The sequence below is a fragment of the Macaca nemestrina genome, chromosome 13, assembly GCF_043159975.1.
Source record: "Macaca nemestrina isolate mMacNem1 chromosome 13, mMacNem.hap1, whole genome shotgun sequence".
Taxonomy (NCBI): Eukaryota; Metazoa; Chordata; class Mammalia; order Primates; family Cercopithecidae; genus Macaca; species Macaca nemestrina.
In genome coordinates this window covers 121258657-121286253 of record NC_092137.1, presented here as the reverse complement: position 1 = coordinate 121286253, position 27597 = coordinate 121258657, and the positions used below count along the sequence as shown (strand labels likewise).

The 27597-nt window shown below is 47.2% G+C and overlaps 1 protein-coding gene and 1 non-coding gene across 5 annotated transcripts in view; both read right to left on the bottom strand.

Moving 5' to 3' along the window:
* LOC105490053 (family with sequence similarity 178 member B) overlaps nucleotides 1–23272 on the bottom strand; it is a 123382-nt gene extending 100110 nt beyond the window's left edge. For 2 of the 4 annotated variants that reach the window (XM_011755299.3, XM_071077318.1), the window contains exons 1-3: nucleotides 20513–20650; nucleotides 1339–1402; nucleotides 702–1123 (exon numbers count right to left, since the gene is read on the bottom strand). In XM_011755299.3, coding sequence (XP_011753601.2) covers nucleotides 702–1123; nucleotides 1339–1402; nucleotides 20513–20635 — 609 coding nt within the window. In that variant the 5' untranslated portion in view covers nucleotides 20636–20650. Of the gene's footprint in view, nucleotides 1–701; nucleotides 1124–1338; nucleotides 1408–20512; nucleotides 20651–22952 lie in introns of those variants that run through there. The other 2 variants (XM_011755298.3, XM_011755300.3) reach the window with 2 other exon arrangements.
* On the bottom strand, nucleotides 11354–11456 carry LOC112428113 (small nucleolar RNA U13). Its single transcript, XR_003020007.2, has one exon. It is a non-coding gene; the product is annotated as a small nucleolar RNA U13 (small nucleolar RNA).
* Nucleotides 23273–27597: the final 4325 nt, after the last annotated feature.

Here is a 27597-nt window from a genome sequence, read left to right as displayed (position 1 = left end):
CCAAAGAGCTTCTCTCCCCGTCCCCTTCCCCACTGTGCCCCTCCCCATTGCCCTCTCCTCCTCTCCCTCTCCTCTCCCTCTCCTCTCCCTCCCTCTCCCTCTCCCCCTCTCCCCCACTCCCTCTCTCTCTCTTTTTCTCCCTCCCTCTGTCCCCCTCTCCCTTCTCTCTCTCAGGCTGTTACAAACAGCTGAAGCCCATTCTTAGAATAAGTGTTCTCCATCCACGGCCTGTAAACGCCCCGCGGTCTACAGAGCAGCAGGAGCTTACTCCCAATTTGAAGTTCATCACCGAAGTTTCATTTAGGACTCCCCATCCACTGGACCAGAGTCGGCTTGAGTCTCTGCGGACAACCAAGCCCAGAGCTCAGCTCTGAGATCCCTCCGTGCTCCGGGGCCATCACCCTAACCTCAGCCATGAAAGCCTCAAGGGGACCCATGAAATGGCATCAAATTAGGTGCCACCCGAAGCCATCTGTCAGCAGGAGTTACGGGTGGAGACACAGGGCGAAGTGCATCCTGGCCTTGGGGACCTGCGCTTCCAGCCATGAAGGCCCAAGGGCTGAGGGGGGATGGTCAAGGGGAAGTGGCTGAGGAAGGGCAGCTGGGGCGTGGCTGAGGAGGGGGTGGCCTGGGGTCACTGTAAAGGGGTGGCTAAAGATGGGTAGCCAAGGAGGAGAGGCCAAGGGTGGACACAGGCTCACCTCTGGGGCTGCAGCCTGCTGGCTCGGGCCTGCCGTGTTCCAGAACAGCTTCTCCGGCAAGGCCAGGCCCCTCTTCGGGTCCAAGTCCAGGTGTTCCTGCTCCGACTCCTCGGGCGGCTCACCGGCCAGTCTCCTCAGGCCCTGGGGGCCCGACACACCCACCCACCTCTGGGCCAGGGCCTCCTGACTGGCCTGCAGCACCCTTGGATTGAGGAACTCCACGGGCGGGGGGCTCCAGTCGGTGGGAAACGTGTCCCCGGGCACCTGCATCTTGGGCTTCTTCGGCGATGTAGGAGCTGGAGCCGAGGCAGGGCTGCAGGGCCGCCGGGCAGGGCAGCGGGGCCCCTGGTCCAGGGGATGGTCTGACAAGCCATCCTCCAGGCCGGACAGGGGGATGGGCATGGTGGCGGCTGCCTGCACCCCTGCAAACAGGACAGAATACTGTGGTCCCCCTGCCCACCTGCCACCGTCCCAGACGTCAAGCCACACTGGGTAAGGAGAGGAGCAAATGGGTGAGAGAACAACTTGGGATTGCTGCGGGAAGGATGCAAGGGAAATCCTTCTGCCATGGGCTCTCCATTTCCTCTTGCCCCCAAACCTCAGTGGGGATTTACCTGTGCAGGTGAGAGGCGCCTACCTTCTCTCGGAGGAAGTGCTAGCACTGTCTCCTGGGGCTCAGCCATCGGCAAGCAGTGGGACATCTGTTCTGGAAGGAAGTGCCTGTCAGGTGAGGTGAACCTCCAGAAGAAAGCTAAAGGTTCTAAACCCTGTGCTTCCCACAGAGGAGGGCCTGGGCCCACTGTGCTCAAGAGTGATTCCTTCTCCAGGTCTGCCCTGAGGACTGGCCCTCCTGACCCCACCAAGGTCGAGTTGCTGAGATGGAGGGAACAATCTGACTTCTCATTTCAGGGACATGACGGGCAAATATGAGGACATCAATTTTTTTTTTTTTTTTTTTTGAGATAGAGTCTCACTCTGTCGCCCAGGCTGGAGTGCAGTGGCGCGATCTTGGCTTACTGCAACCTCCACCTCTAGGGTTCAAGCGATTCTCCTGTCTCAGCCTCCTGAATAGCTAGGACTACAGACACGCGCCATGGCACCCAGCCAACATCAACATTTTTCTAAGCCCATACAAAATTAAAACCAGCAACTGGGCGCGGTGGCTCACGCCTGTAATTCTAGCACTTTGGGAGGCCGAGGCGAGCGGATTGCCTGAGCTCAGGAGATCAAGACCAGCCTGGGCAATACAGTGAAACCCCATCTCTACTAAAATACATAAAAAAAAATTAGCTAGTCATGGCGGCATGTGCCTCAGTCCCAGCTACTTGGGAGGCTGAGGCAGGAGAATTGCTTGAACCCAGGAGGTAGAGGTTGCAGTGAGCCGAGATGGTGCCACTGCACTCCAGCCTGGCGACAGAGCAAGACTCTGTCTCAAACAAACAAACAAAAAACCCAAAAACAAAAACAAAACCAAACCAGCACAGCTCAGCAGAAAAGCTATGTTCTGAGATGACGCCCCACCCATCTTACTTACTTGGTGCCACCCTGTAAGTCTGTCTGTTCACAAGGTGTGGGACAGGAATGTCTGGTTCCTGCCATTTCCCAAGCGCCAGCACAGACCTGGCCCACAGGAGGCATCTGTGCATTTCTGCTGAATGAATGAGTGATTTAAGAGGCCCTGGGGCTGGCCCAACAAGCGTTCTCTGGTAGGAGGAACTGCCTGCCTGTCTCCAGTCAAAATGGACCATGCCACACACAGAGACACCTCCCATTGGATCAGGCCCAGGCTCAGATAAACTGCAACACAGATGAAAGGCTAATAAAGTGTCTAATGATCAAAGGAAACAGCAATTTACAAAAAACAAATACCAAGATTCAAATGCAATAGTGAAAGAAATTCAAATCAACATGACTATGACATATGGTCAATAAATAGTTAAAACATTAAAATTTTACAATAATGAGGCTGGGTGTGGTGGCTCATGCCTATAATCCCAGCACTTTGGGAGGCTGAAGACGGTGGGTCACCTGAGGTCAGGAGTTCAAGACCAGCCTGGCCAACATGGTAAAACCCCATCTCTACTAAAAATACAAAAAAAATTAGCCAGGTATGGTGGTACACGCCCGTAATCCCAGCTCCTCAGGAGGCTGGGGCAGGAGGATCACTTGAACCCAGGAGGTGGAGGTTGCAATGAGCCGAGATCGCGCCACTGTACTCCAGCCTGGGTGACAGAGTGAAACTCTGTCTCAAAATTACTTAATTAAAGATATAAATTATAATCTCCAGGGTAATTACTATGGAAATAACTTTAAAATATACACAAGAGGGGCCAGGCACGGTGGCTCACACCTGTAATCCCAGCACTTTGGGAGGCCAAGGTGGGCGCATCACGAGGTCAGGAGATTGAGACCATTCTGGCTAACACGGTGAAACCCCGTCTCCACTAAAAATACAAAAAATTAGCCGGGCATGGTGGTGGGCGCCTGTAGTTCCAGTTACTCGGGAGGTGGAGGCAGGAGAATGGCATGAACCTGGGAGGCGGAGGTTGCAGTGAGCTGAGATCATGCCACTGCACTCCAGCCTGGGCGACAGAGCGAGACTGTCTCAAAAAAAAAAAAAAAAAAAAAGGAAACGAGGAGGCAATTAAAACAATACACTACAAGAAAATAAACACAAAAGGCGGCATTAATGGAAGAAAAAGAAAAATATATAGAAAACAAATAGCAAAATGGCAGAAGTCACTCCTTATCAGTAATTGGTTTAAATATAAATGGATTAAATTCTCTAAACAAAAGACAGAGATTGGCAATATAGATTTAAAAAACATGATTCAACTACCTTATGGTATCTAGAAGAGACTCACTTCATATCCAAAAACAAAAATAGGTTGAAAATGCAAGTATGCAAAAAGATTTTCCATGCAAACAGTACTAAAAGAGAGCTCGGTTAGTTACACTAATATCAGACTTAAGTGACTTTAAGTCACACAGATAAACTTTAAGTCAAAAAGCACAAGAGACAAAGATATTATATATTGACGCAAGAATCAATCACCGGCCGTGCGCAGTGGCTCACGCCTGTAATCCCAGAACTCTGGGAGACCAAGGCAGACGGATCACTTGAGGTCAGGAATTTGAGACCAGCCTGGTCAACATGATGAAACACCATGTCTACTAAAAATACAAAAATTAGCTGGGCTTGGTGGCATAAGCCTGTAATCCCAGCTACTCGGGAGGCTGAGGCAGGAGAATCGCTGGAACTCGGGAGGCGGAGGTTGCAGTGAGCCTAGATTAGCACCACTGCACTCTAGCCTGGGTGACAGAGTGAGACTCTGTCTCCAAAAAAAAAAAAAAAAAAAAAAAAGACAGATCCAATCAGCAGGAAGCTATAACAGAGATGTCAGTATGTCAGTCAAAGAACAAAAAATTTCCATCAGATTGGCGAATTAATTCCAGAGTTCTACTGTATAACATGACAGAATAACATGTATAGTATGTATAGTTAGGTGCTATGTACAGTTATGTATACTAAATACATTGTACAGTAATATATAGTATTCTTGAAAATTGCTAGGCCGGGCGCGGTGGCTCAAGCCTGTAATCCCAGCACTTTGGGAGGCCGAGACGGGCGGATCACGAGGTCAGGAGATCGAGACCATCCTGGCTAACCCGGTGAAACCCCGTCTCTACTAAAAAAGTACAAAAAACTAGCCGGGCGAGGTGGCGGGCGCCTGTAGTCCCAGCTACTCGGGAGGCTGAGGCAGGAGAATGGCGTAAACCCGGGAGGCGGAGCTTGTAGTGAGCTGAGATCTGGCCACTGCACTCCAGCCTGGGCGACAGAGCGAGACTCCGTCTCAAAAAAAAAAAAAAAAAAAAAAGAAAATTGCTATGAAAGTAGATTTTAAGTATACTGGCCAGAAAAAAATGGTTAGTATGTGAAGTAATACATATGTTAATTAGTTGGATTTAGCTATTCCACAATGTATGCATACTTCTTTCAAAAATTGTTTTAATTGATGCATAACACATGCATATATGGGTATACTGGGGGTACATGTGATAATTTATACAATTTGTAAAGATCAAATCAGCATAACTGGGATATCTATCTCCTTAAATGCTTGTCTTTTTGCTCGAAACATTCCAATTATTCTCTTCTAGCTATTTTGAAATATACCATAAATTACTGTAAACTAGCCAGGCGCGGTGGCTCAAGCCTGTAATCCCAGCACTTTGGGAGGCTGAGACGGGCAGATCACGAGGTCAGGAGATTGAGACCATCCTGGCTAACACGGTGAAATCCCGTCTCTACTAAAAAATACAAAAAAACTAGCCGGGCGAGGTGGCGGGCGCCTGTAGTCCCAGCTACTCGGGAGGCTGAGGCAGGAGAATGGCGTAAACCTGGGAGGCGGAGCTTGCAGTGAGCTGAGCTCCGGCCACTGCACTCCAGCCTGGGCAACAGAGTGAGACTCCGTCTCAAACAAAAAAAAAAAAGAAAAAGATTACTGTAAGCTATAGTCACCCAACACTAAGTCTAATTTATTCTATCAAGCTGTATATGTGTACCAATTAATAAATCTCTCTCCCATCTACACATTTCAAAACATGTTACAATAAATGTAGCGTAGTTTCCCCTTATCGATTTCACTTTCCACTTTCAGCTAACTGTCATCAATCACAGTCTAAAAATATCAAGTGCAGAAGGCCTGCCTTGGCCTCCCAAAGTGCTGGGATTACAGGCATAAACCACCACGCCCGATCTAATATCCTACTTTCAATAATAAAACAACTACACAGAAGGCCGAAAGTAGGGGAATTGAACACCGCTATAAACCAACAGAACACTTTACCCCACAACAGCAGAATACACATTCTTCCCAAGTACACATGGAATAATCTTCAGGACAGACCACACGGTAGGCCATAAAACAATTACTATTATTTTTTGGCGGCAGGGGGGAAGAGAGTGTTACTCTGTCGCCCAGGCTGGAGTGCAGTGGCACGATCTCAGCTCACTGCAACCTCCGTCTCCCAGGTTCAAGCAATTCTCCTGCCTCAGCCTCCCAAGTAGCTGGGACCACAGGTGCCCACCACCATACCCGGCTAATTTTTTATATTTTTAGTAGAGACGGGGTTTCACTGTGTTAGCCAGGATGGTCTCCATCTCCTGACCTCATTGGCCTCCCAAAGTGCTGGGATTACAGGCATGAGCCACCATGCCCGGCCAAAACAATTCTTAATAAACTTAAACATTGAAATCATAGAAAGTATCTCCTGACCACAATAAAAATTCCTAGGTATAATATCCAAGAGAACTGAAAACAAATATCCACAGCAGCATTATTTATAACAGCCAAAAAGCGTAAACAGGGCTAGGCAGAGTGTGTGGCTCATGCATGTAATCCCAGTAGTTTGGGAAGCCGAGGCAGGCGAATCACTTGAGGTCAGGAGTTCAAGACCAGCCTGGCCAACATGGTGAAACCCCATCTTTACTAAAAATTAAAAAAATTAGCCGGGCGTGGTGGTGGGTGCCTGTAATCCCAGCTACCCAGGAGGCTCAGGCAGAACTGCTTGAACCTGGGAGGCAAAGGCTGCAGTGAGCTAAGATCACACCTACTGCACTCCAGCCTGGAGGACAGAGGGAGACTCATTTTCAAAAAAAGAAGAAGAAATTAAAATAAAGAAATACATAAAACCTTCTACAGAAACTCAACGTGGGCCAGGCGCAATGGCTCACGCGTGTAATCCCAGCACTTTGGGAGGCCGAGGCGAGTGGATCACCTGAGGTCAGGAGTTCGAGACCAGCCTGGCCAACATGGTGAAACCCCATCTCCACTAAAAATACAAAAATTAGCTGGGTGTGGTGGTGGGCACCTGTAGTCCCAGCTATTCGGGAGAATTGCTTGAACCTGTGAGGCAGAGGTTGCAGTGAGCCGAGACAGAGCCACTACACTCCAGCCTGAGTAACAGAGCAAGACTGTCTCCAAAAAAAAAAAAGGCTGGGCACAGTGTCACGTCTGTAATCCCAAAACTTTGAGAGAACGAGGCGGGTGGATCACAAGATCGGGAGATCGAGACCATCCTGGCTAACACAGTGAAACCCCGTCTCTACTAAAGCACAAAAAAATTAGCCGGGCATGGTGGTGGGTGCCTGTAATCCTAGTTACTCGGGAGGTTGAGGCAGGAGAATGGCGTGAACTCGGGAGGCGGAGCTTGCAGTGAGTCGAGATCGTGCCACTGCACTCCAGCCTGGGCAACAGTGCAAGACTCTGTCTCGGAAAAAAAAAAAAAAAAGTAAAAAAAAAATACAAAAATTAGGCCGGGCGCGGTGGCTCAAGCCTGTAATCCCAGCACTTTGGGAGGCCAAGACAGGCGGATCACGAGTTCAGGAGATCGAGACCATCCTGGCTAACATGGTGAAACCCCGTCTCTACTAAAATACAAAAAAAATTAGCCGGGCAAGGTGGCGGGCGCCTGTAGTCCCAGCTACTCGGGAGGCTGAGGCAGGAGAATGGCGTGAACCCGTGAGGCGGGGCTTGCAGTGAGCTGAGATCCGGCCACTGCACCCCAGCCTGGGTAACAGAGCCAGACTCCGTCTCAAAAAAAAAAAAAAAAAAAATTAGCCAGGAGTGGTGGCATGAGCCTGTAGTCCCAGCTACTCAGGAGTCTGAGGTAGGATAATTGCTTGAACCCAGGAGGTGGAGGTTGCAGTAAGCTGAGATCAAGGCACTCCGGCCTGGGCAACAGAGCAAGACTCTGTCTCAAAAAAAAAAGAAAAAAAGAAAAAGTCAATGTGAACCACAGTGCCTTTGGAGATTTTTTTTTTTTTTTTTTTTTGGCAGGGAGGGTCAAGAATTAAAAATGCTCTTTTTTTGTTTTGTTTTGTTTTTTTGTTTGAGACAGTCTCGCTCTGTCGCCCAGGCTGGAGTGCAGTGGCGCGATCTCGGCTCACTGCAAGCTCCACCTCCTGGGTTCACGCCATTCTCCTGCCTCAGCCTCCCGAGTAGCTGGGACTACAGGCGCCGCCACCATGCTCGGCTAATTTTTTCGTATTTTTAGTAGAGACGGGGTTTCACCGTGTTAGCCAGGATGGTCTCGATCTCCTGACCTCGTGATCCGCCCGCCTCAGCCTCCCAAAGTGTTGGGATTACAGGCGCGAGCCACCGCGCCGGGCCTAAAATTGCTCTTTAAACAAACTTTTATTTGGGGATCTCAAACTAGTCTGGAATACTTGCCAAAGACGACAAAACTCTACCAACTAAAGGTTTTAGTGTTGCAACGTCCACAGGGATGGTAAGAATAAAACAGGAGAAGCAGCAGAAACTGCTGATGCACCAAGAACAATGCCACACAGCAAAGGCTGCGTGCCGTGGGGGAGGGGGAAGGAGGGAGAGTATTTCCTCCTTTTTAGATCAGTTTCTTTTCTGAGCACAAGTGCTTTCTGTGTCATCCTAACAATGTAAGAGCCCACTAAGTTTAGGACGCATAATACCGGCCTTTGTTCTACTCAAGCGTTGACAGTTTTTGCTGTTCCAGTTTTGGCGGCTTCTCAAGATCACGAAGCCCAGGGCACTCTGCAAGGGTTTTTGCAAGTTCAGCAGTTCATCACTGGCGGGTGGGGTGGGGGCGGGGGCGGGGGCGGGGGGGACCGGCAAGAGGGAGCACTTTCAAGTCCATCAGAGGAGAAAACCTGTCATTGCTAACAGAAAAGAAACGACACAACTTCTCAACTACTCCTCTTCATCCTCACGTGCGTCTGCTCCACACTGACGACTTAGTTCTCTTCTCTCCTCACTTGAGTGCACGGAAGTTGTCTCATCTGAGATGACTCAGCCATGGCCTGGCGCAGAATGGATTCTCAGAAAATTAGGTGTTTGGCCCTACTGTACATTGACATGCACCATACCACGTTTGAATGTTTCTATGAACATCATCTTCCTTGCCTTTTACATACACAAAATCACACACACATTTTTTAAAAATAGATCCAGAGGGTCCAAGTGCATGTTTCTTACATGAATATACTGCATACTGCTGAGGTTTGGGCTTTTAGTGTGCCCGTCACCTGAACAGTGAACATTATACTCAACAGGTAATTTTTCAATCCTCACCCCCACTTTCAACCTCCCCGCTTCTGGAGTCCCCAGTGTCTGTGGCTTCCTTCTGTATATCCAGGCGTACCCATCATTTAGTTCCCACTTGTGAGAATATGTGGTATTTGACTTTCTGTTTCTGACTTATTTCACATAGGATACTGGCCTCCAGCTTCATTCTTGTTGCTGCAAGAGATATGATTTCGTTCTTTTTTATGGCTGCGTAAGTATTCTATGGTGTACGTATCACTTTTTTCTTTTCTTTTTTTTTTTTTTTTGAGACAGAGTCTTGCTCTGTCGCCCAGGCTAGAGCACAGTGGTGTGATCTCGGCTCACTGCAACCTCCAACTCCCGGGTTCAAGCGATTCCCCTGCCTCAGCCTCTGGAGTAGCTGGGACTACAGGCACACACCACCACGCCTGGCTTTTTGTATTTTAGTAGAGACGGGGTTTCACCATGTTGGCGAGGATGATCTCCATCTGCTGACCTTGTGATCCACCCGCCTCGGCCTCCCAAAGTGCTGGGATTACAGGCGTAAGCCACCATGCCCAGGCATTTTTTTTTTTTTTTCTGAGATAGTGTCTCACTCTGTCATCCAGGCTGCAGTGCAGTGGTACGATCTCCACTCACTGCAACCTCAATTTTTGTACTTTATTAGTAGAGACAGGGTTTCATCATGTTGGCCAAGCTGGTCTCAAACTCCTGACCTCAAGTAATCTGCCCGCCTTGGCCTTCCAAAGTGCCGGAGTTACAGGCGTGAGTCACTGCACCCGTCCTATATCACATTTTCTTTATCCAATCATCTGTTGACGGACACTTAGGTTGATTCCATAACTTTGCTATGGTGACTAGTGCTGTGATAAATACGAGTGCAAGTGTCATTTTGATATAACAATTTGTCTTCCTTCAGGAAGACACTCAGTAGTGGGATTGGTGGGTTGAATGGTGGTTCTATTTTTAGTTCTTTGAAAAATCTCCATACTGTTTCACATAAAGGTTTGACGAATTTACATTCCCACCAACTGTGTTTAAGTGTTCCCTTTTCTCTGCATCCTCGCCAACATTTGCTATTTTTTGACTTTTGAGTAACAGCCATTCTGACTGATGTGAGTTGGGACTGCACTGAGTCACATACATTACTGTTGAGAATGTACCTACGTGTCAAATTGGTGGGTCACAGGAAATAGGTACATCCATTACGGTACATACGGCTAAACAGTTTTAAAGTGGTAGAATGAATTTATCCTCCTACTAGCCACATGTCAGAGTTCTCCTGTTCTACCCTTGTCAACACTTGGGATTGCCGGTATCTTAAATGTTTGCCATTCTAGCCAGTGTGTAACAGCGTCTCCTTGTGGGGTTTTTTTTGAGACAGAGTCTCTCTGTCACCCAGGCTGAAGTGCAGTGGTGCAGTCTTGGCTTACTGCAACCTCCGCTTCCCAGTTTTAAGCAATTCTCATGCCTCAGCTTCCTGAGTAGCTGGGATTACAGGCACACACCATCATGCCCAGCTACTTTTTGTATTTTTGGTAGAGACAGGGTTTCACCATGTTGCCCAGTCTGGTTTAGAACTCCTGAGCTCAAGTGATCCTCCCGCTTTGGACTCCCAAAGTGTTCGGATTACAGGCGTGAGTCACTGCGTCTGGTCTCCTTATGTATTTTAAAATTTAATTTTAAAAAGTTTTTTTGGAGATGGGGTCTTGCTCTGTCACCCAGGCTGGAGTGCAGTGGTGTGATCATAGTTCACTGCAGCCTAGAACTCTTGGCCTCAAGCAATCCTCCTGCCTTAACTTAGCCTTTTGTGTAGCTACAGCTACAGATTCATGCCATAATGCCCAGCCAATTTTTTTATTTTTTGTAGAGGTGGGGTCTTTCTATGTTGCCCAGGTTGGTCTCAAACTTCTGGGCTCAAGTGATCCTCCCACCTTGGCCTCCCAAAATGCTGTACTACAAGCATGAGCAACCAAGCCAGCCTCCTTGCATTTTTTAATTTGGGTTTCCCTGGATCTAATGAGGTTGAGCACCTTTTCACATGGTGTCCTGACCTAGATATCGTTTTTTTCCAATTTTTACATTTTTAATTTTTGTGGGTACATATACGCATCTTTTTTTGTAAACTGCCCATTCAAGTCTATTACCCGTTTTAGATGGGTGAAGTATTCTTTACACAGTCTTGAAATGAACCCTCAATCAGTTATATGTGCTGCAAATATTTTATTCCACTGAATGGCTTCTCTTTCATTCTTTTTTTTCTTTTTCCTTTGAGAAGGAGTCTCACTCTGTCATCCAGGTGGGAGTGCAGTGGTGCGATCTCAGCTCACTGCAACTTCCCGGGTCCAAGCGATTCTCCTGCCTCAGCCTCCCAAGTAGCTGGGATTACAGGCACCCACCACCACGCCTGGCTAATTTTTGTATTTTTAATAGACATGGGGTTTTACCACGTTGTCTGGGCTAGTCTCGAACTCCTGGCCCCAAGGGATCCACGCACCTCAGCCTCCCAAAGTGTCAGGATTACAGGCATGAGCCACCGTGCCCAACCCACTCTCTTTTTTTTGGTAATCTCAGATGGGTAATACATTGACTTCGTAATAAGGTCTCAGGGTGGCACATCTCACACATGCATGTGAACACTCAGTCATGACGCTTATGAACCACAAAGGATCATTTCACTGTATTAATGGTATATTTTGATAAAGAAAAATCCTTAACTTTAACGCAGCCAATTTATCAACATTTTCTTCTATGGTTGGTGCTTTCCGTTTCCTAAGAAACTGTCCTTTTTGGGAGGCCGAGGTGGGCAGATCACGAGGTCAGGAGATCGAGACCATCCTGGCTAACACAGTGAAACCCCGTCTTTATTAAAAATACAAAAAAATTAGCCAGGCGTGGTGGCGGGTGCCGGTAGTCCCAGCTACTCAGGAGGCTGAGGCAGGAGAATGACATGAACCCGGGAGGCGGAGCTTGCAGTAAGCAGAAATCGTGCCACTGCACTCCAGCCTGGGCGACAGAACAAGACTCCATCTCAAAAAAAAAAAAGAAATTGTCCGCTAGGCTGGGCATAGGGGCTCACACCTGTAATCCCAGCACTTTCGGAGGCTGAGAAAGGCAGATCCCTTGAGTCCAAGAGTTTGAGACCAGCCTGGGCAACATGGTGAAACCCCGTCTCTACAAAAATTACAAAAATTAGCTGGGCATGGGCCAGGCTCAGTGGCTTACGCCTGTAATCCCAGCACTTTGGGAGGCCGAGACAGGCAGATCACAAGGTCAGGAGATTGAGACTGTCCTGGCTAACACAGTGAAACCCCATCTCTACTAAAAAAATACAAAAAATTAGCTGGGCGTGGTGGCTCACGCCTGTAATCCCAGCACTTCGGGAGGCCGAGGCGGGCAGATCACGAGGTCAGGAGATTGACACCAACCCAGCTAACATGGTGAAACCCCGTCTCTACTAAAAATACAAAAAATTAGCCGGGCATGGTGGCGGGCGCCTGTAGTCCCAGCTACTCAGGAGGCTGAGGCAGGAGAACGGCGTGAACCCAGGAGGCGGAGCTTGCAGTGAGCGAGACTGCACCACTGCACTCCAGCCTGGGCGACAGAGCGAGACTCCGTCTCAAAAAATAAAAATTAAAAAAAAAAAAAAAAAAATTAGCTGGGCATGGTGTGGCGCACCTGCAGTATCAGCTACTTGGGAGACTGAGTGGGAGGATCACCTGAGTCCAGGAGGTCAAGGCTGCAGTGAGCTGGGACTGCACTACTGCACTCCAGCCTGGGCGACAGAGTATGACCCTGTCTCAAAAAGAAGAAAAAACCTTCCTTTATTCCAAAATCATGTACATATTCTCATATGCCAGCTTTGAGAATTTTTATTATTTTATATTTCACATTTGGATCTATAATCCACACAAGATACATTCTTCACTTTTTTACTGATGTATAACTTACAGTACATATATATTCATATAATATATGCACTTTTAAAAATATATACAATAATTATTATTTTATTTTAGAGACAGGGTCTGGCTGTGTTCCCCAAGCTGGAGTATAATGGTGCAATCTTGGCTCTGCAACTTCTGCCTCCCAGCCTCAAGTCATCCTCCCACCCCAGCCTCCCAAGTAGCTGGGACAACAGGTGTGCACCACCATGCCCAGTTGTATTTTTTGTAGAGATGGGGTTCCACCATATCACCCAGGCTGGTCTCCAACTCCTGAACTCAAGCAATCCACCCGCCTCAGCCTCCCAAAGTGCTGGGATTACAGGCATGAGCCACTGCACCTGGCCTGATTTATTTATGTATTTATTTTAGAGACAGAGGCTGTCTCTGTCACGCAGACTGAAGTGTAGTTTCGTGATCACAGCTCTTTGCAACCTTGAACTCCTGGGCCCAAGCAATCCTCCTGCCTCAGCCTCCTGAGTAGCTAGGACTACAGGCTTACACCACCACGCCCAGCTAATTTTACTTTTTTTTTTTTTGGTAGAGACAAAGAGTTCTTGCTATGTTGCCCAGGACGGTCCGAACTCCCAGGCTTAAGCAATCCTCCTGCCTTGGCTTCCCAAAGTGCTGGGATTACAGGCGTGAGCCACTGTACCCAATCTAATTTATTTTATTTTAGAGATACAGTCTCTCTCTGTCACATAGACTGGAGTATACTATTATCGTCATAGCTCCCTGCTACCTTCAACTCATGAGCTGAAGCAATCCTCCTGCCTCAGCCTCCTGAGCAGCCAGGACTACAGGCACACACCACCATGCCTGGCTAATATTTTTGTGGAGACAGGGTTCTTGCTACCTTGCCCAGGTTGGTCTTGAACTCCTGGGCTCAAACAATCCTCCTGCCTCAGCCTCCCAAAGTGCTGGGATTCCATGAGCCACCATGCCTGGCTCTAAATGCACAAATCTTAAGTGTTCAGCGTGATTGATTTTTATGTACATATATGTACATTTAGTATAAATGTGTGTCTGTGTGTACATATATATGCATATACGTACATATGGTAACCATGACCCAGATGAAGATATTGCTTATTTCTTACATTCTAGAAGTACCTCCTCCAGTCAACAACCCTAAATATAACACTACTCTGCCTCTATCACCATCAATTATTTTGCCTGCTCTTGAACTTCACATACGTAAAATCATATATATATATTTTTGAGACATAGTCTCGCTCTGTTGCCCAGACTTGGGTGGCGTGATCACAGTTCGCTGCAGCCTCAACCTCCTGGGGTCAAAAAATCCTCCTGCTTCAGCCTCCTGAGTAACTAGGACTACAGGTATGTGCCACCATGCCCAGCTAATTTTTATATTTTTCTGTAGAAACAGTTTCATTGTGTTACCCATGCTGGTCTCAAACTCCTGGGCTCAGGTGATCCGCTTGCCTTGGCCTAACAAAGTACTGGCATTACAGGTGTGAGCCATTGCGCCCAGCTAAATCATAAATTTTGTACACTTTTGCATATATTTTGTTCAACATTATGCCTGTGAAATTCATCCACATATAGCATGCAACATGCTACATGAACTACTGCTACATGTATGTTGTGGCATACTATATGCCTGTAATAGTTTATGTAGCAGTTCAGTAATTTTTATTACTATATAATATTTCATCATATGCGTAACTACTACTTATTTATCCATTTTGCTGTTTTTTTTGTTTTTTTTTTAATTTATTTATTATTATACTTTAAGTTGTAGGGTACATGTGCATAACGTGCAGGTTTGTTACATATGTATACTTGTGCCATGTTGCTGTGCTGTACCCATCAACTCGTCATTTACATCAGGTATAACTCCCAATGCAATCCCTCCCCAGTCCCCCCTCCCCATGATAGGCCCCAGTGTGTGATGTTCCCCTTCCTGAGTCCGAGTGATCTCATTGTTCAGTTCCCACCTATGAGTGAGAACATGCGGTGTTTGGTTTTCTGTTCTTGTGATAGTTTGCTAAGAATGATGGATTCCAGCTGCATCCAAGTCCCTACAAAGGACTCAAACTCATCCTTTTTTATGGCTGCATAGTATTCCATGGTGTATATGTGCCACATTTTCTTAATCCAATCTGTCACTGATGGACATTTGGGTTGACTCCAAGTCTTTGCTATTGTGAATAGTGCCGCAATAAACATACGTGTGCATATGTCTTTATAGCAGCATAATTTATAATCCTTTGGGTATATACCCAGTAATGGGATGGCTGGGTCATATGGTACATCTAGTTCTAGATCCTTGAGGAATCGCCATACTGTTTTCCATAATGGTTGAACTAGTTTACAATCCCACCAACAGTGTAAAAGTGTTCCTATTTCTCCACATCCTCTCCAGCACCTGTTGTTTCCTGACTTTTTAGTGATCGCCATTCTAACTGGTGTGAGATGGTATCTCATTGTGGTTTTGATTTGCATTTCTCTGATGGCCAGTGATGATGAGCATTTTTTCATGTGTCTGTTGGCTGTATGCATGTCTTCTTTTGAGAAATGTCTGTTCATATCCTTTGCCCACTTTTTGATGGGGTTGTTTGTTTTTTTCTTGTAAATTTGTTTGAGTTCTTTGTAGGTTCTGGATCTTAGCCCTTTGTCAGATGAGTAGATTGCAAAAATTTTCTCCCATTCTGTCGGTTGCCTGTTCACTCTGATGGTAGTTTCTTTTGCTGTGCAGAAGCTCTTTAGTTTAATGAGATCCCATTTGTCAATTTTGGCTTTTGCTGCCGTTGCTTTTGGTGTTTTAGACATGAAGTCTTTGCCCATGCCTATGTCCTGAATGGTACTACCTAGGTTTTCCTCTAGGATTTTTATGGTATTAGGTCTAACATTTAAGTCTCTAATCCATCTTGAATTAATTTTCATATAAGGAGTAAGGAAAGGATCCAGTTTCAGCTTTCTACTTATGGCTAGCCAATTTTCCCAGCACCATTTATTAAATAGGGAATCCTTTCCCCATTTCTTGTTTCTCTCAGGTTTGTCAAAGATCAAATGGCTGTAGATGTGTGGTATTATTTCTGAGGACTCTGTTCTGTTCCATTGGTCTATATCTCTGTTTTGGTACCAGTACCATGCTGTTTTGGTTACTGTAGCCTTGTAGTATAGTTTGAAGTCAGGTAGTGTGATGCCTCCAGCTTTGTTCTTTTGACTTAGGATTGTCTTGGAGATGTGGGCTCTTTTTTGGTTCCATATGAACTTTAAAGCAGTTTTTTCCAATTCTGTGAAGAAACTCATTGGTAGCTTGATGGGGATGGCATTGAATCTATAAATTACCTTGGGCAGTATGGCCATTTTCACGATATTGATTCTTCCTATTCATGAGCATGGTATGTTCTTCCATTTGTTTGTGTCCTCTTTTATTTCACTGAGCAGTGGTTTGTAGTACTCCTTGAAGAGGTCCTTTACATCCCTTGTAAGTTGGATTCCTAGGTATTTCATTCTCTTTGAAGCAATTGTGAATGGAAGTTCATTCCTGATTTGGCTCTCTGTTTGTCTGTTACTGGTGTATAAGAATGCTTGTGATTTTTGCACATTAATTTTGTATCCTGAGACTTTGCTGAAGTTTCTTATCAGCTTAAGGAGATTTTGGGCTGAGACAATGGGGTTTTCTAAATATACAATCATGTCATCTGCAAACAGGGACAATTTGACTTCTTCTTTTCCTAACTGAATACCCTTGATTTCTTTCTCTTGCCTGATTGCCCTAGCCAGAACTTCCAACACTATGTTGAATAGGAGTGGTGAGAGAGGGCATCCCTGTCTTGTGCCAGTTTTCAAAGGGAATTTTTCCAGTTTTTGCCCATTCAGTATGATATTGGCTGTGGGTTTGTCATAAATAGCTCTTATTATTTTGAGGTACGTTCCATCAATACCGAATTTATTGAGCGTTTTTAGCATGAAGGGCTGTTGAATTTTGTCAAAAGCCTTTTCTGCATCAATTGAGATAATCATGTGGTTCTTGTCTTTGGTTCTGTTTATATGCTGGATTATGTTTATTGATTTGCGAATGTTGAACCAGCCTTGCATCCCAGGGATGAAGCCCACTTGATCATGGTGGATAAGCTTTTTGATGTGTTGCTGAATCCGGTTTGCCAGTATTTTATTGAGGATTTTTGCATCAATGTTCATCAGGGATATTGGTCTAAAATTCTCTTTTTTTGTTGTGTCTCTGCCAGGCTTTGGTATCAGGATGATGTTGGCCTCATAAAATGAGTTAGGGAGGATTCCCTCTTTTTCTATTGATTGGAATAGTTTCAGAAGGAATGGTACCAACTCCTCCTTGTACCTCTGGTAGAATTCAGCTGTGAATCCATCTGGTCCTGGACTTTTTTTGGTTGGTAGGCTATTAATTGTTGCCTCAATTTCAGAGCCTGCTATTGGTCTATTCAGGGATTCAACTTCTTCCTGGTTTAGTCTTGGAAGAGTGTAAGTGTCCAGGAAATTATCCATTTCTTCTAGATTTTCCAGTTTATTTGCGTAGAGGTGTTTATAGTATTCTCTGATGGTAGTTTGTATTTCTGTGGGGTCGGTGGTGATATCCCCTTTATCATTTTTAATTGCGTCGATTTGATTCTTCTCTCTTTTCTTCTTTCTTAGTCTGGCTAGTGGTCTGTCAATTTTGTTGATCTTTTCAAAAAACCAACTCCTGGATTCATTGATTTTTTTGGAGGGTTTTTTGTGTCTCTATCTCCTTCAGTTCTGCTCTGATCTTAGTTATTTCTTGCCTTCTGCTAGCTTTCGAATGTGTTTGCTCTTGCTTCTCTAGTTCCTTTAATTGCGATGTTAGAGTGTCAATTTTAGATCTTTCCTGCTTTCTCTTGTGGGCATTTAGTGCTATAAATTTCCCTCTACACACTGCTTTAAATGTGTCCCAGAGATTCTGGTATGTTGTATTTTTGTTCTCATTGGTTTCAAAGAACATCTTTATTTCTGCCTTCATTTCGTTATGTACCCAGTAGTCATTCAGGAGCAGGTTGTTCAGTTTCCATGTAGTTGAGCGGTTTTGATTGAGTTTCTTAGGCCTGAGTTCTAGTTTGATTGCACTGTGGTCTGAGAGACAGTTTGTTATAATTTCTGTTCTTGTACATTTGCTGAGGAGTGCTTTACTTCCAATTACGTGGTCAATTTTGGAGTAAGTATGATGTGGTGCTGAGAAGAATGTATATTCTGTTGATTTGGGGTGGAGAGTTCTATAGATGTCTATTAGGTCTGCTTGCTGCAGAGATGAGTTCAATTCCTGGATATCCTTGTTAACTTTCTGTCTTGTTGATCTGTCTAATGTTGACAGTGGAGTGTTGAAGTCTCCCATTATTATTGTATGGGAGTCTAAGTCTCTTTGTAAGTCTCTAAGGACTTGCTTTATGAATCTGGGTGCTCCTGTATTGGGTGCATATATATTTAGGATAGTTAGCTCTTCCTGTTGAATTGATCCCTTTACCATTATGTAATGGCCTTCTTTGTCTCTTTTGATCTTTGTTGGTTTAAAGTCTGTTTTATCAGAGACTAGTATTGCAACCCCTGCTTTTTTTTTGTTCTCCATTTGCTTGGTAAATCTTCCTCCATCCCTTTATTTTGAGCCTATGTATGTCTCTGCGTTTGAGATGGGTCTCCTGAATACAGCAGACTGATGGGTCTTGACTCTTTATCCAGTTTGCCAGTCTGTGTCTTTTAATTGGAGCATTTAGTCCATTTACATTTAAGGTTAATATTGTTATGTGTGAACTTGATCCTGCCATTATGATATTAACTGGTTATTTTGCTCGTTAGTTGATGCAGTTTCTTCCTAGCTTCAATGGTCTTTATATTTTGGCATGTTTTTGCAATGGCTGGTACCGGTTGTTCCTTTCCATGTTTAGTGCTTCCTTCAGGGTCTCTTGTAAGGCAGGCCTAGTGGTGACAAAATCTCTAAGCATTTGCTTATCTGTAAAGGATTTTATTTCTCCTTCACTTATGAAACTTAGTTTGGCTGGATATGAAATTCTGGGTTGAAAATTCTTTTCTTTAAGAATGTTGAATATTGGCCCCCACTCTCTTCTGGCTTGTAGAGTTTCTGCTGAGAGATCTGCTGTTAGTCTGATGGGCTTCCCTTTGTGGGTAACCCGACCTTTCTCTCTGGCTGCCCTTAAGATTTTTTCCTTCAACTTTGGTGAATCTGGCAATTATGTGTCTTGGAGTTGCTCTTCTCGAGGAGTATCTTTGTGGCGTTCTCTGTATTTCCTGGATTTGAATGTTGGCCTGCCCTACTAGGTTGGGGAAGTTCTCCTGGATGATATCCTGAAGAGTGTTTTCCAACTTGGTTCCATTTTCCCCCCACTTTCAGGCACCCCAATCAGACGTAGATTTGGTCTTTTTACATAATCCCATACTTCTTGCAGGCTTTGTTCATTTCTTTTTCTTCTTTGTTCTTTTGGCTTCTCTTCTCACTTCATTTCATTCATTTGATCCTCAATCACTGATACTCTTTCTTCCAGTTGATCGAGTCGGTTACTGAAGCTTGTGCATTTGTCACGTATTTCTCGTGACATGGTTTTCATCTCTTTCATTTCGTTTAGGACCTTCTCTGCATTAATTACTCTAGCCATCAATTCTTCCACTTTTTTTTCAAGATTTTTAGTTTCTTTGCGCTGGGTACGTAATTCCTCCTTTAGCTCTGAGAAATTTGATGGACTGAAGCCTTCTTCTCTCATCTCGTCAAAGTCATTCTCCGTCCAGCTTTGATCCGTTGCTGGCGATGAGCTGCGCTCCTTTGCCGGGGGAGATGCGCTCTTATTTTTTGAATTTCCAGCTTTTCTGCCCTGCTTTTTCCCCATCTTTGTGGTTTTATCTGCCTCTGGTCTTTGATGATGGTGATGTACTGATGGGGTTTTGGTGTAGGTGTCCTTCCTGTTTGATAGTTTTCCTTCTAACAGTCAGGACCCTCAGCTGTAGGTCTGTTGGAGATTGCTTGAGGTCCACTCCAGACCCTGTTTGCCTGGGTATCAGCAGCAGAGGCTGCAGAAGATAGAATATTTCTGAACAGCGAGTGTACCTGTCTGATTCTTGCTTTGGAAGCTTCCTCTCAGGGGTGTACTCCTCCCTGTGAGGTGTGGGGTGTCAGACTGCCCCTAGTGGGGGATGTCTCCCAGTTAGGCTACTCAGGGATCAGGGACCCACTTGAGCAGGGAGTCTGTCCCTTCTCAGATCTCAACCTCCGTGTTGGGAGATCCACTGCTCTCTTCAAAGCTGTCAGACAGAGTCGTTTGCGTCTGCAGAGGTGTCTGCTGCGTTTGTTTAGTTTACTGTGCCCTGTCCCCAGAGGTGGAGTCTACAGAGACAGGCAGGTTTCCTTGAGCTGCTGTGACCTCCACCCATTTCGAGCTTCCCAGCAGCTTTGTTTACCTACTTAAGCCTCAGCAATGGCGGGCGCCCCTCCCCCAGCCTCGCTGCTGCCTTGCCGGTAGATCACAGACTGCTGCGCTAGCAATGAGGGAGGCTCCGTGGGTGTGGGACCCTCCCGGCCAGGTGTGGGATATGATCTCCTGGTGTGCCTGTTTGCTTAAAGCGCAGTATTGGGGTGGGAGTTACCCGATTTTCCAGGTGTTGTGTGTCTCAGTTCCCCTGGCTAGGAAAAGGGACTCCCTTCCCCCTTGCGCTTCCCAGGTGAGGCAATGCCTCGCCCTGCTTCAGCTCTCGCTGGTCGGGCTGCAGCAGCTGACCAGCACCGATCGTCTGGCACTCCCCAGTGAGATGAACCCAGTACCTCAGTTGAAAATGCAGAAATCACCGGTCTTCTGTGTCGCTCGCGCTGGGAGTTGGAGACTGGAGCTGCTCCTATTCGGCCATCTTGCTCCGCCCCCCTATCCATTTTGCTGTTGATGAGCATTTGGGTTACTTCATTTCAAGGTATTATGAATAAATCTGCTATGAATATTCTTTTTTTTTCCAAGACAGCTTCACTTATTGTCCAGGCTAGAGTGCAAAGGCATGATCTCGGTTCACTGCAACCTCTGCCTCCCGGGTTCAAGCGATTCTCCTGCCTAAGCCTCCTGAGAAGCTCAGATTACAGGCACGTGCCACCGCGCCCAGCTAATTTTTTGTATTTTTAGTAGCGATGGGGTTTCACCATGTTGGCCAGGCTGATCTTCATCTCCTGACCTCATGGTCCACCCGCTTTGGCCTCCCAAAGTGCTGGGATTACAGGTGTGAGCCACCGCACCCGGCCGAAGTGGTACATGAAAACTTTCACTCCGCCACCAGGAAGACAATTTGCCCCACCTGTTCAATACAGTTCCCGCTCAACAAACCCCAATTTAGCATCTCCTATGTGTCAGGCAGTATGCTGAGCACTGGGACCTCAAGGATGGGGAAAAGGCGGTCTCTGCCCCAGAGGAGCTTACTGGCAGCAGGACGTTTCTGTCATGGGATAGACCCAGGGCTCAGTAACACTCCAGGGCATGATAAAGCCTGGGGCTCACTGGCCCAATCAGTGTATTCAGACTTGCTGGCTGCCCATCAGGCTCTTGGGTCAGGGCTGCCTGCTCAGTGGGCAGCTGATTCTAGCTGCTGCAAAACGCCTTTCACTCAAAGGTGCTATCTACCAGTGGTTATACAGCATTGCAATTTCACCTGGAAGGGAGAAGCAGCGGCCAGCTGTGTCTTCTCTTTCCCAACCACAAAGTAACACGGTTTTCATTTGTGTCTCTGTTGTTTCAGGCTTTTGCCAATCCCCTTCCTCCCTCACATGCCTTGAAACAAGCACTTTCAAAGACCAAGACCTCAACAACACAAGGATGCAGGCTGAGGCGTCTCCCACTCTGGGTCCTGCCTGCAGTTACTGGACTCAGGCCATGGCTGACTCCTTCATCACCCCTAAGATGCTGCTGGGTTTAAGGCACTGTGACTTTCTGTGCCACTAAGACTGACAAAAACTTGTCAAGTGAACCATGACACAAAAAAAGACACAAACTGTGGGACCCAGCCCAACTTCAGAGCTGTTAAAATGCGAGCAAAAATGCATCCCGGAATGGATGGAAACCCATCATTCTGGTTGGTGTGACCTGCTCCAGTGCCTACAGGACGTGTCCTGACAGCGTGGGAGGGGATGTGAAGGCCCCCCAGTCAAACAGGGGATAGCGTTAGCATCTGAACTTTACTTTGTCCTCTCTTTCCCTCCTGGGGCCCAGTACCCGCCAGCCAGGACCTGTTCCTCCTCCATCTCACATTCTTTCCAGGTTCAGGACTTAAATATATCTTGTTGCTCAACTCCTTGCCTTGGCCATGTTCATTCTACAATGCAGCCCACAGATGGCGACCCCTCTGTCCAGCACATCCCTCCGCCTGGGCTCCTGTCTCCCCAAGTCCTGCAAACCCCAGCCCCAGCCTTTAGCGTTCAGCCGCCCTCCCCGCCTCCCTCATCCTCCCTCGCGGCCTCGCAGTGAGATTTCAACATGGTTTTTTTTTTTTTTTTTTTTTTTTTTGCTCTTTTACTTTCCTGACTAAAAGAAAAATAAAATAATTTGTTTTAAAGTGTAGCCATGAGGCCAAATAATTACGGAATCCCACGTGCTTTGGGCTCTGATGTCAAAAGAGCCAAAATGAATTCAGACTATTACAACGGTGCTGTTTTTGCGAATACTGCTTTTTCAAGATGCCTTATTCCTAACATCAAGTTTTAAATCCATCCTTTTAAACAAATATTTAATAGCCTGGGAATGCTGGCGAGGGCAGCGGCTCCGGTCAGCAAGGACTGAGCTCACAATTCGAAAGATGAAAGGAGATGAGTTCTACCCACACAAAAAAAAGTAAAACGGTCTCCAGCGTCATAAACTCCACATCCATCAAACTGGGCAGGGGCCGGGAACAGAAAGCCTTTCTGGAAAGAAAACACCAGCTGCCCTTTGCACTCTGGGGAACATTAAAAATCAAAACAAAACAGACCACATCAACCAAAGCATACACCAGTTCTCAAATCAATCGAAGGAAAGTTCCACCCCACCAAGGCCGGCCTGTGGAGAGCAGGGCCCGGCTCACGTGGAACCTGAGCCACGCGGGGTTGCAGGAACCTGAAAAGCGACAGAGCAGCCCGGCGGACGCTGGGGCCGACCCGCAGGGCCTGGACCAGCCGGGAGTCCCAGGGAAGTCGAGGGCTCTCTGAGCGCCCACCACGGGCCCCTGCGGTTCCTCGGCCTCAGTTTCCTCACCTGTGAAATGGAGCCGCCGATCCTGCCTCCTGAGTTGTGGAGCGAGGCCCGCACCTGGCAGCCTTGGCCACGGAGGGCGGGAAGGGCAGGGCTCCGGGGCCGGGGGCGAGGGAGGGTGGCTGGAATTCGCACGGCCTGGGAGGACGGGGCCGGCTAGCCGGGAAAGAAAGCAGGAGCAGGCTCCCCAGGCGGCGCGGTGGGAGGACCCCAAGAGCTGCGTACGTAACTCCAGGGGCCGCCAACGTTGCTAAAGATCCGGTTCTGGGGATTGAGTTCCGGCTCCAACCCAAGGGGCCCGCGCACGGCCGCCGCCGAGGTCGGCGGCCACGTGCGCACCTTCTTCCTGTTAGCCCTCACGTGGCACCCGCTTCCTGTTAGCCCTCACGTGGCACCCGCTTCCTGTTAGCCCTCACGTGGCACCCGCTTCCTGCCCGCTCTCCACGTGCGCATCCACGTGCGCATCCACGTGCGCGGAGCTGGCTGGCGGAAGCTCCTGCCCCCAGGCAGGCCGGGGACACGCGCGCTCGTGGCCTGCATTTGCCAAGATGGTGAGAGAGTGGCCCAGCACGGTGCCTCATGCCTATAATCTAGCACTTTGGGAGGCTGAGAGGGGACCATTGCTTCAGCCCAGGAGTGAGAGACCTGCCCGGGCGACATGGCGAGACCCCGTCTCTACCAAAAATACAAAAATTAGCCTGGCATGGGCCGGGCGCGGTGGTTCACGCCGGTAATCCCAGCATTTTCGGAGGCCGAGGAGGGTGGATTGCTTGAGGTCAGGAGTTCCAGACCAGTCTGGCCAACGTGGTGAAGCCCCGTCTCTACTAAAATTACAAAAAAATGAGCCGGGTGTGGTGGTTGGCGTGCGCCTGTAATCCTAGCTGCTCCAGAGGCTGAGGCAGGGGAATTGCTTGAACCAGGGAGGTGGAAGTTGCAATGAGCCGAGATCGCACCACTGCACTCCAGCCTGAGCGACAGAGCAAGACTCGGTCTCAAAAAAAAAAAAAAAAAAAAAAAAAAGCCGGGCGTGGTGGTGTTTACCTGCAGCCCCAACTATTTGGGGGGCTGAGGTGAGAGCATTACTTGAGCCTGGGAGGTGTAGGCAGAGGTTGCGGTGAGCCTAGATCGTGTCACTGCGTTCCAGCCTAGCCAAAGAGCAAACCCCCATCTCTAACACACACACACACACAAACACGTACGTTGAGATAGCTCTGTCTGGCATTGAGGAGCTTCCCTTGATGGGAAATTTACACAATTATTCTTAAAGGAGTGGGAATGGGCGTTACTGTTAAGCATGTTGCGGGATCTCCCGGATGTGCGTGTGCATGCTAGTACACCAAGTCACATGTCTCATTAGCATTTTAATTCTTAACCCAAGGGTGTGTTTTTTAGCATTAAAATGAGCATAGGTCATTCCAAGGACACTCTAATCACGGGTTTCTGTACTTGTGTGAATTTGGGGATTTTCCCTTCTACTGTTCATCCTCTTTGCTGCAGGATGTTCTGACCAGGAGCCGGATGTAGTTCATGCACCAGTGGGCGGTTTGTTCTCTCCATCAATCTGGCAAGTTCATTCCCCTTTAAAGGAGGCTGTGACCACCCTATCTAACCGACCTCATTTTCCCCCTCGGAGACTTTGGGTCCATGTTCTTATGAATTGTGGAGGGCTGGGTCATTTTTTCTGGAGCTGCTTCATGCTGAGACAGGACCAGGGCCCGCAAAAGTCTCTTCCTGCTTGATTTAAAGTGATAGGGGTCATATCCTTCTCTGGGATAAGTTGAAATCCTTGCATAACTATCACTCTGACGTGGAATTGTAACCTAGAAGACACAGACTTTACATGGAGCTTAAAAAGCAAGGACCAAAGGTCAGTAGTAATAAGATGGCTATTTTAGGTCCCATGAAAGGTAGCAGAATGAAGCATCACATCATTATTCAGCAAGCAGAAGAACAAAAAGAGCTCCTACAAATAGGAGACCTGAGATGGGACTATCTTACGTTAAAGTAATCTTAATCTCTTTATTTGGGGTGTTGGTGTCTTTTCTTGAAAATGAATGTTAGGTCTTCTATAGACTTACAAAAGGATTTTTGATCTTTAGTTGTTGATGAAGAGTCCTGTGGAAATGTAAGGGAAACAATTTTTATCCTAGAGAGATGCACCCAGCTGGCAATGTCCTGGATTCTCTGGACTGTGGTGTGTTATGCTAGTCAGCTGGGCTACTGAGAGTGCTCCTATGAGAAGGGATTCAGTTGGTTTCATTGGTTTTAAGGAAGCCCCCGACGAGGGTAGGAAGCTTTCACCAACAAGGGAGTTAGGCATTCAAGTCCTCGAGTCTGCAAATTAAAGATTGGGTGGCTGGGCGCGGTGGCTTACACCTGTAATCCAAGCACTTTAGGAGGCCAAGGCAGGAGGATCACAAGGTCAGGAGATCAAGACCATCCTGGCCAACATGATGAAACCCTGTCTCTACTAAAAATACAAAAAATTAGCCAGGTGTGGTGGCAGGCACCTGTAGTCCTAGCTACTCAGGAGGCTGAGGCAGGAGAATGGCGTGAACCCAGGAGGTGGAGTTTGCAGTGAGCAGATGAGCAGAGATCGTGTCACTGCACTCCAGCCTGGGTGACAGAACGAGACTCTATCTCAAAAAAAAAAAAGGAAACTGTCCTCTAGGCTGGGCATAGGGACTCACACCTGTAATCCCAGCACTTTCAGAGGCTAAGAAAGGCAGATCCCTTGAGTCCAAGAGTTTGAGACCAGCCTGGGCAACCTGGTGAAACCCCGTCTCTACAAAAGACAGAGCAAGACTCCAAAAAAAAAAAAAAAAAGGTTGGGTGAAGTATCTGTTCCGGGTTTTTCATCAATTCCTGTGGCAGTGCAGTGTTTGGCCTACTAGGGTCAAGAGCAAAAGGTAAGGACTGACAGGCTGGTCCCTGTATGTAATAGAAAATTAGCTACACCTGCCACGTCCAGGGTCACTGGGTTCCTCTGTGGTAACGGGGACTGAATGACAGCCGGTGTTAGCCTTCGGGCTTCTCGGTCTTTAGTCAGGGCCATCAGGGAACTGGAGGCTCCTCTCTCCCTCTGGAGTTGGGGACGGTCCCGCTTCTGGTGACTGGCATCTCTGCACTGTGGATATGGTCTAGGTGGAGTGGACTTTTGGGCATTTTGCTCCTTGGCCTGGCAGTTTTGGGGCCAGTGTCCTGGTTTTAAGTGTAGCAGGTGTCCCCAGATTGGGGCTTGGTCTGGACACGGTGGCTTGTTCTCTCTGATAGCGAGGGCCAATAATCAGAGGCCTGGTGTATGTCTCTTGCCTCTTCCCTCTTTCACTTTTTAGCCTCTTCTACTCTGTCTCGTTATAGAAGACCTTGAAGCCTACATTAAGTAGCTCTTTCGTTGGTGCCTGGGGACTTACAGCCAGTTTTTGTAACTTTCTCTTAATATCTGGAGCAGACTGACTAATAAAATGAGTCCCCAGAAGAATTTGAGCTGCCTCAGAGGCAGGATCTCCACTGGTCTATTTTCCTAATGCCTTTACAAGGCATCTCTGTGAAGACTCAAAAGGACCATATTATATTTCAAAGGGGCTGGGTTGGAGATTGGTCTTGGGAGCCGCTCTTACTTGGAGGAACGCTAGAGGCAATCACTTTAATAAGAACTCGGAGGTCTCTTGCCAGAGCTTCACCAGAGTCGTCTTTGTGATTAGCTTTTTCTGGCTCTCTTGAGGACGGAGGTCTCCAGGAAGCATGTAAATGATCACTTACTCCGAGAGTGGTAGTGGCTTGCTGGGTTATTTTGGCAACAAAGGAGGAGCCATTGTTGCTTTGGAGTGACTTAGGTAACCCAAATCGGGGAAAGATTTCTTTTAAGAGGCACTTGTGCCTTTTCTGTTTTGGTGGAGTAGGTTTCAGCCCATCCCATGAAAGTATCTATAAAGACTAGTAAGTGCTTAAATCTTTGTACCAGTGGAACTTAGGGAAGGTGTAACTGCCAGTCTTGCCCTGGGTACCTTCCTCTCTTCTGTACTGGCATCAGTAATGGAAGTGGCCTTATTTTCCCTTCTGGGTTATCGATAGAGTAAAGTGGTCTCGCTCTAGTGTCTGCTTTTGCAGTAGAAGCTAAGCCTGTTCCCTTAAGGGCTCATGTGACCAAAGCGTTAGAGTGCCCCTTCCTAGGTGTAACCCCCTTTGATTGATTTGCATTGATGACTTTGAGGTATTAAAAATTTTGGCCGGGCGTGGTGGCTCACGCCTGTAACCCCAGCACTTTGGGAGGCCAAGACGGGCGGATCATGAGGTCAGGAGATCGAGACCATCCTGGCTAACATGGTGAAACCCCGTCTCTACTAAAAATACAAAAATTAGCTGGGCGCGGTAGTGGGCACCTGTAGTCCCAGCTACTCGGGAGGCTGAGGCAGGAGAATGGTGTGAACCCGGGAGGCAGAGCTTGCAGTGAGCAGAGATCGCGCCACTGCACCCCAGCCTGGGCGACAGAGTGAGACTCCGTCTCAAAAAAAATAAATTAATTAAACAATAAAAATAAAAATTTTGAATTTTGGGTCCACAATCATTAGGGTCTTGTGACTATCTCTGTTCGGTTGCACGCTCCCTTTCAGTTTGTGTGTCTGCAGGCACTAGCTCAGGAGCCGTA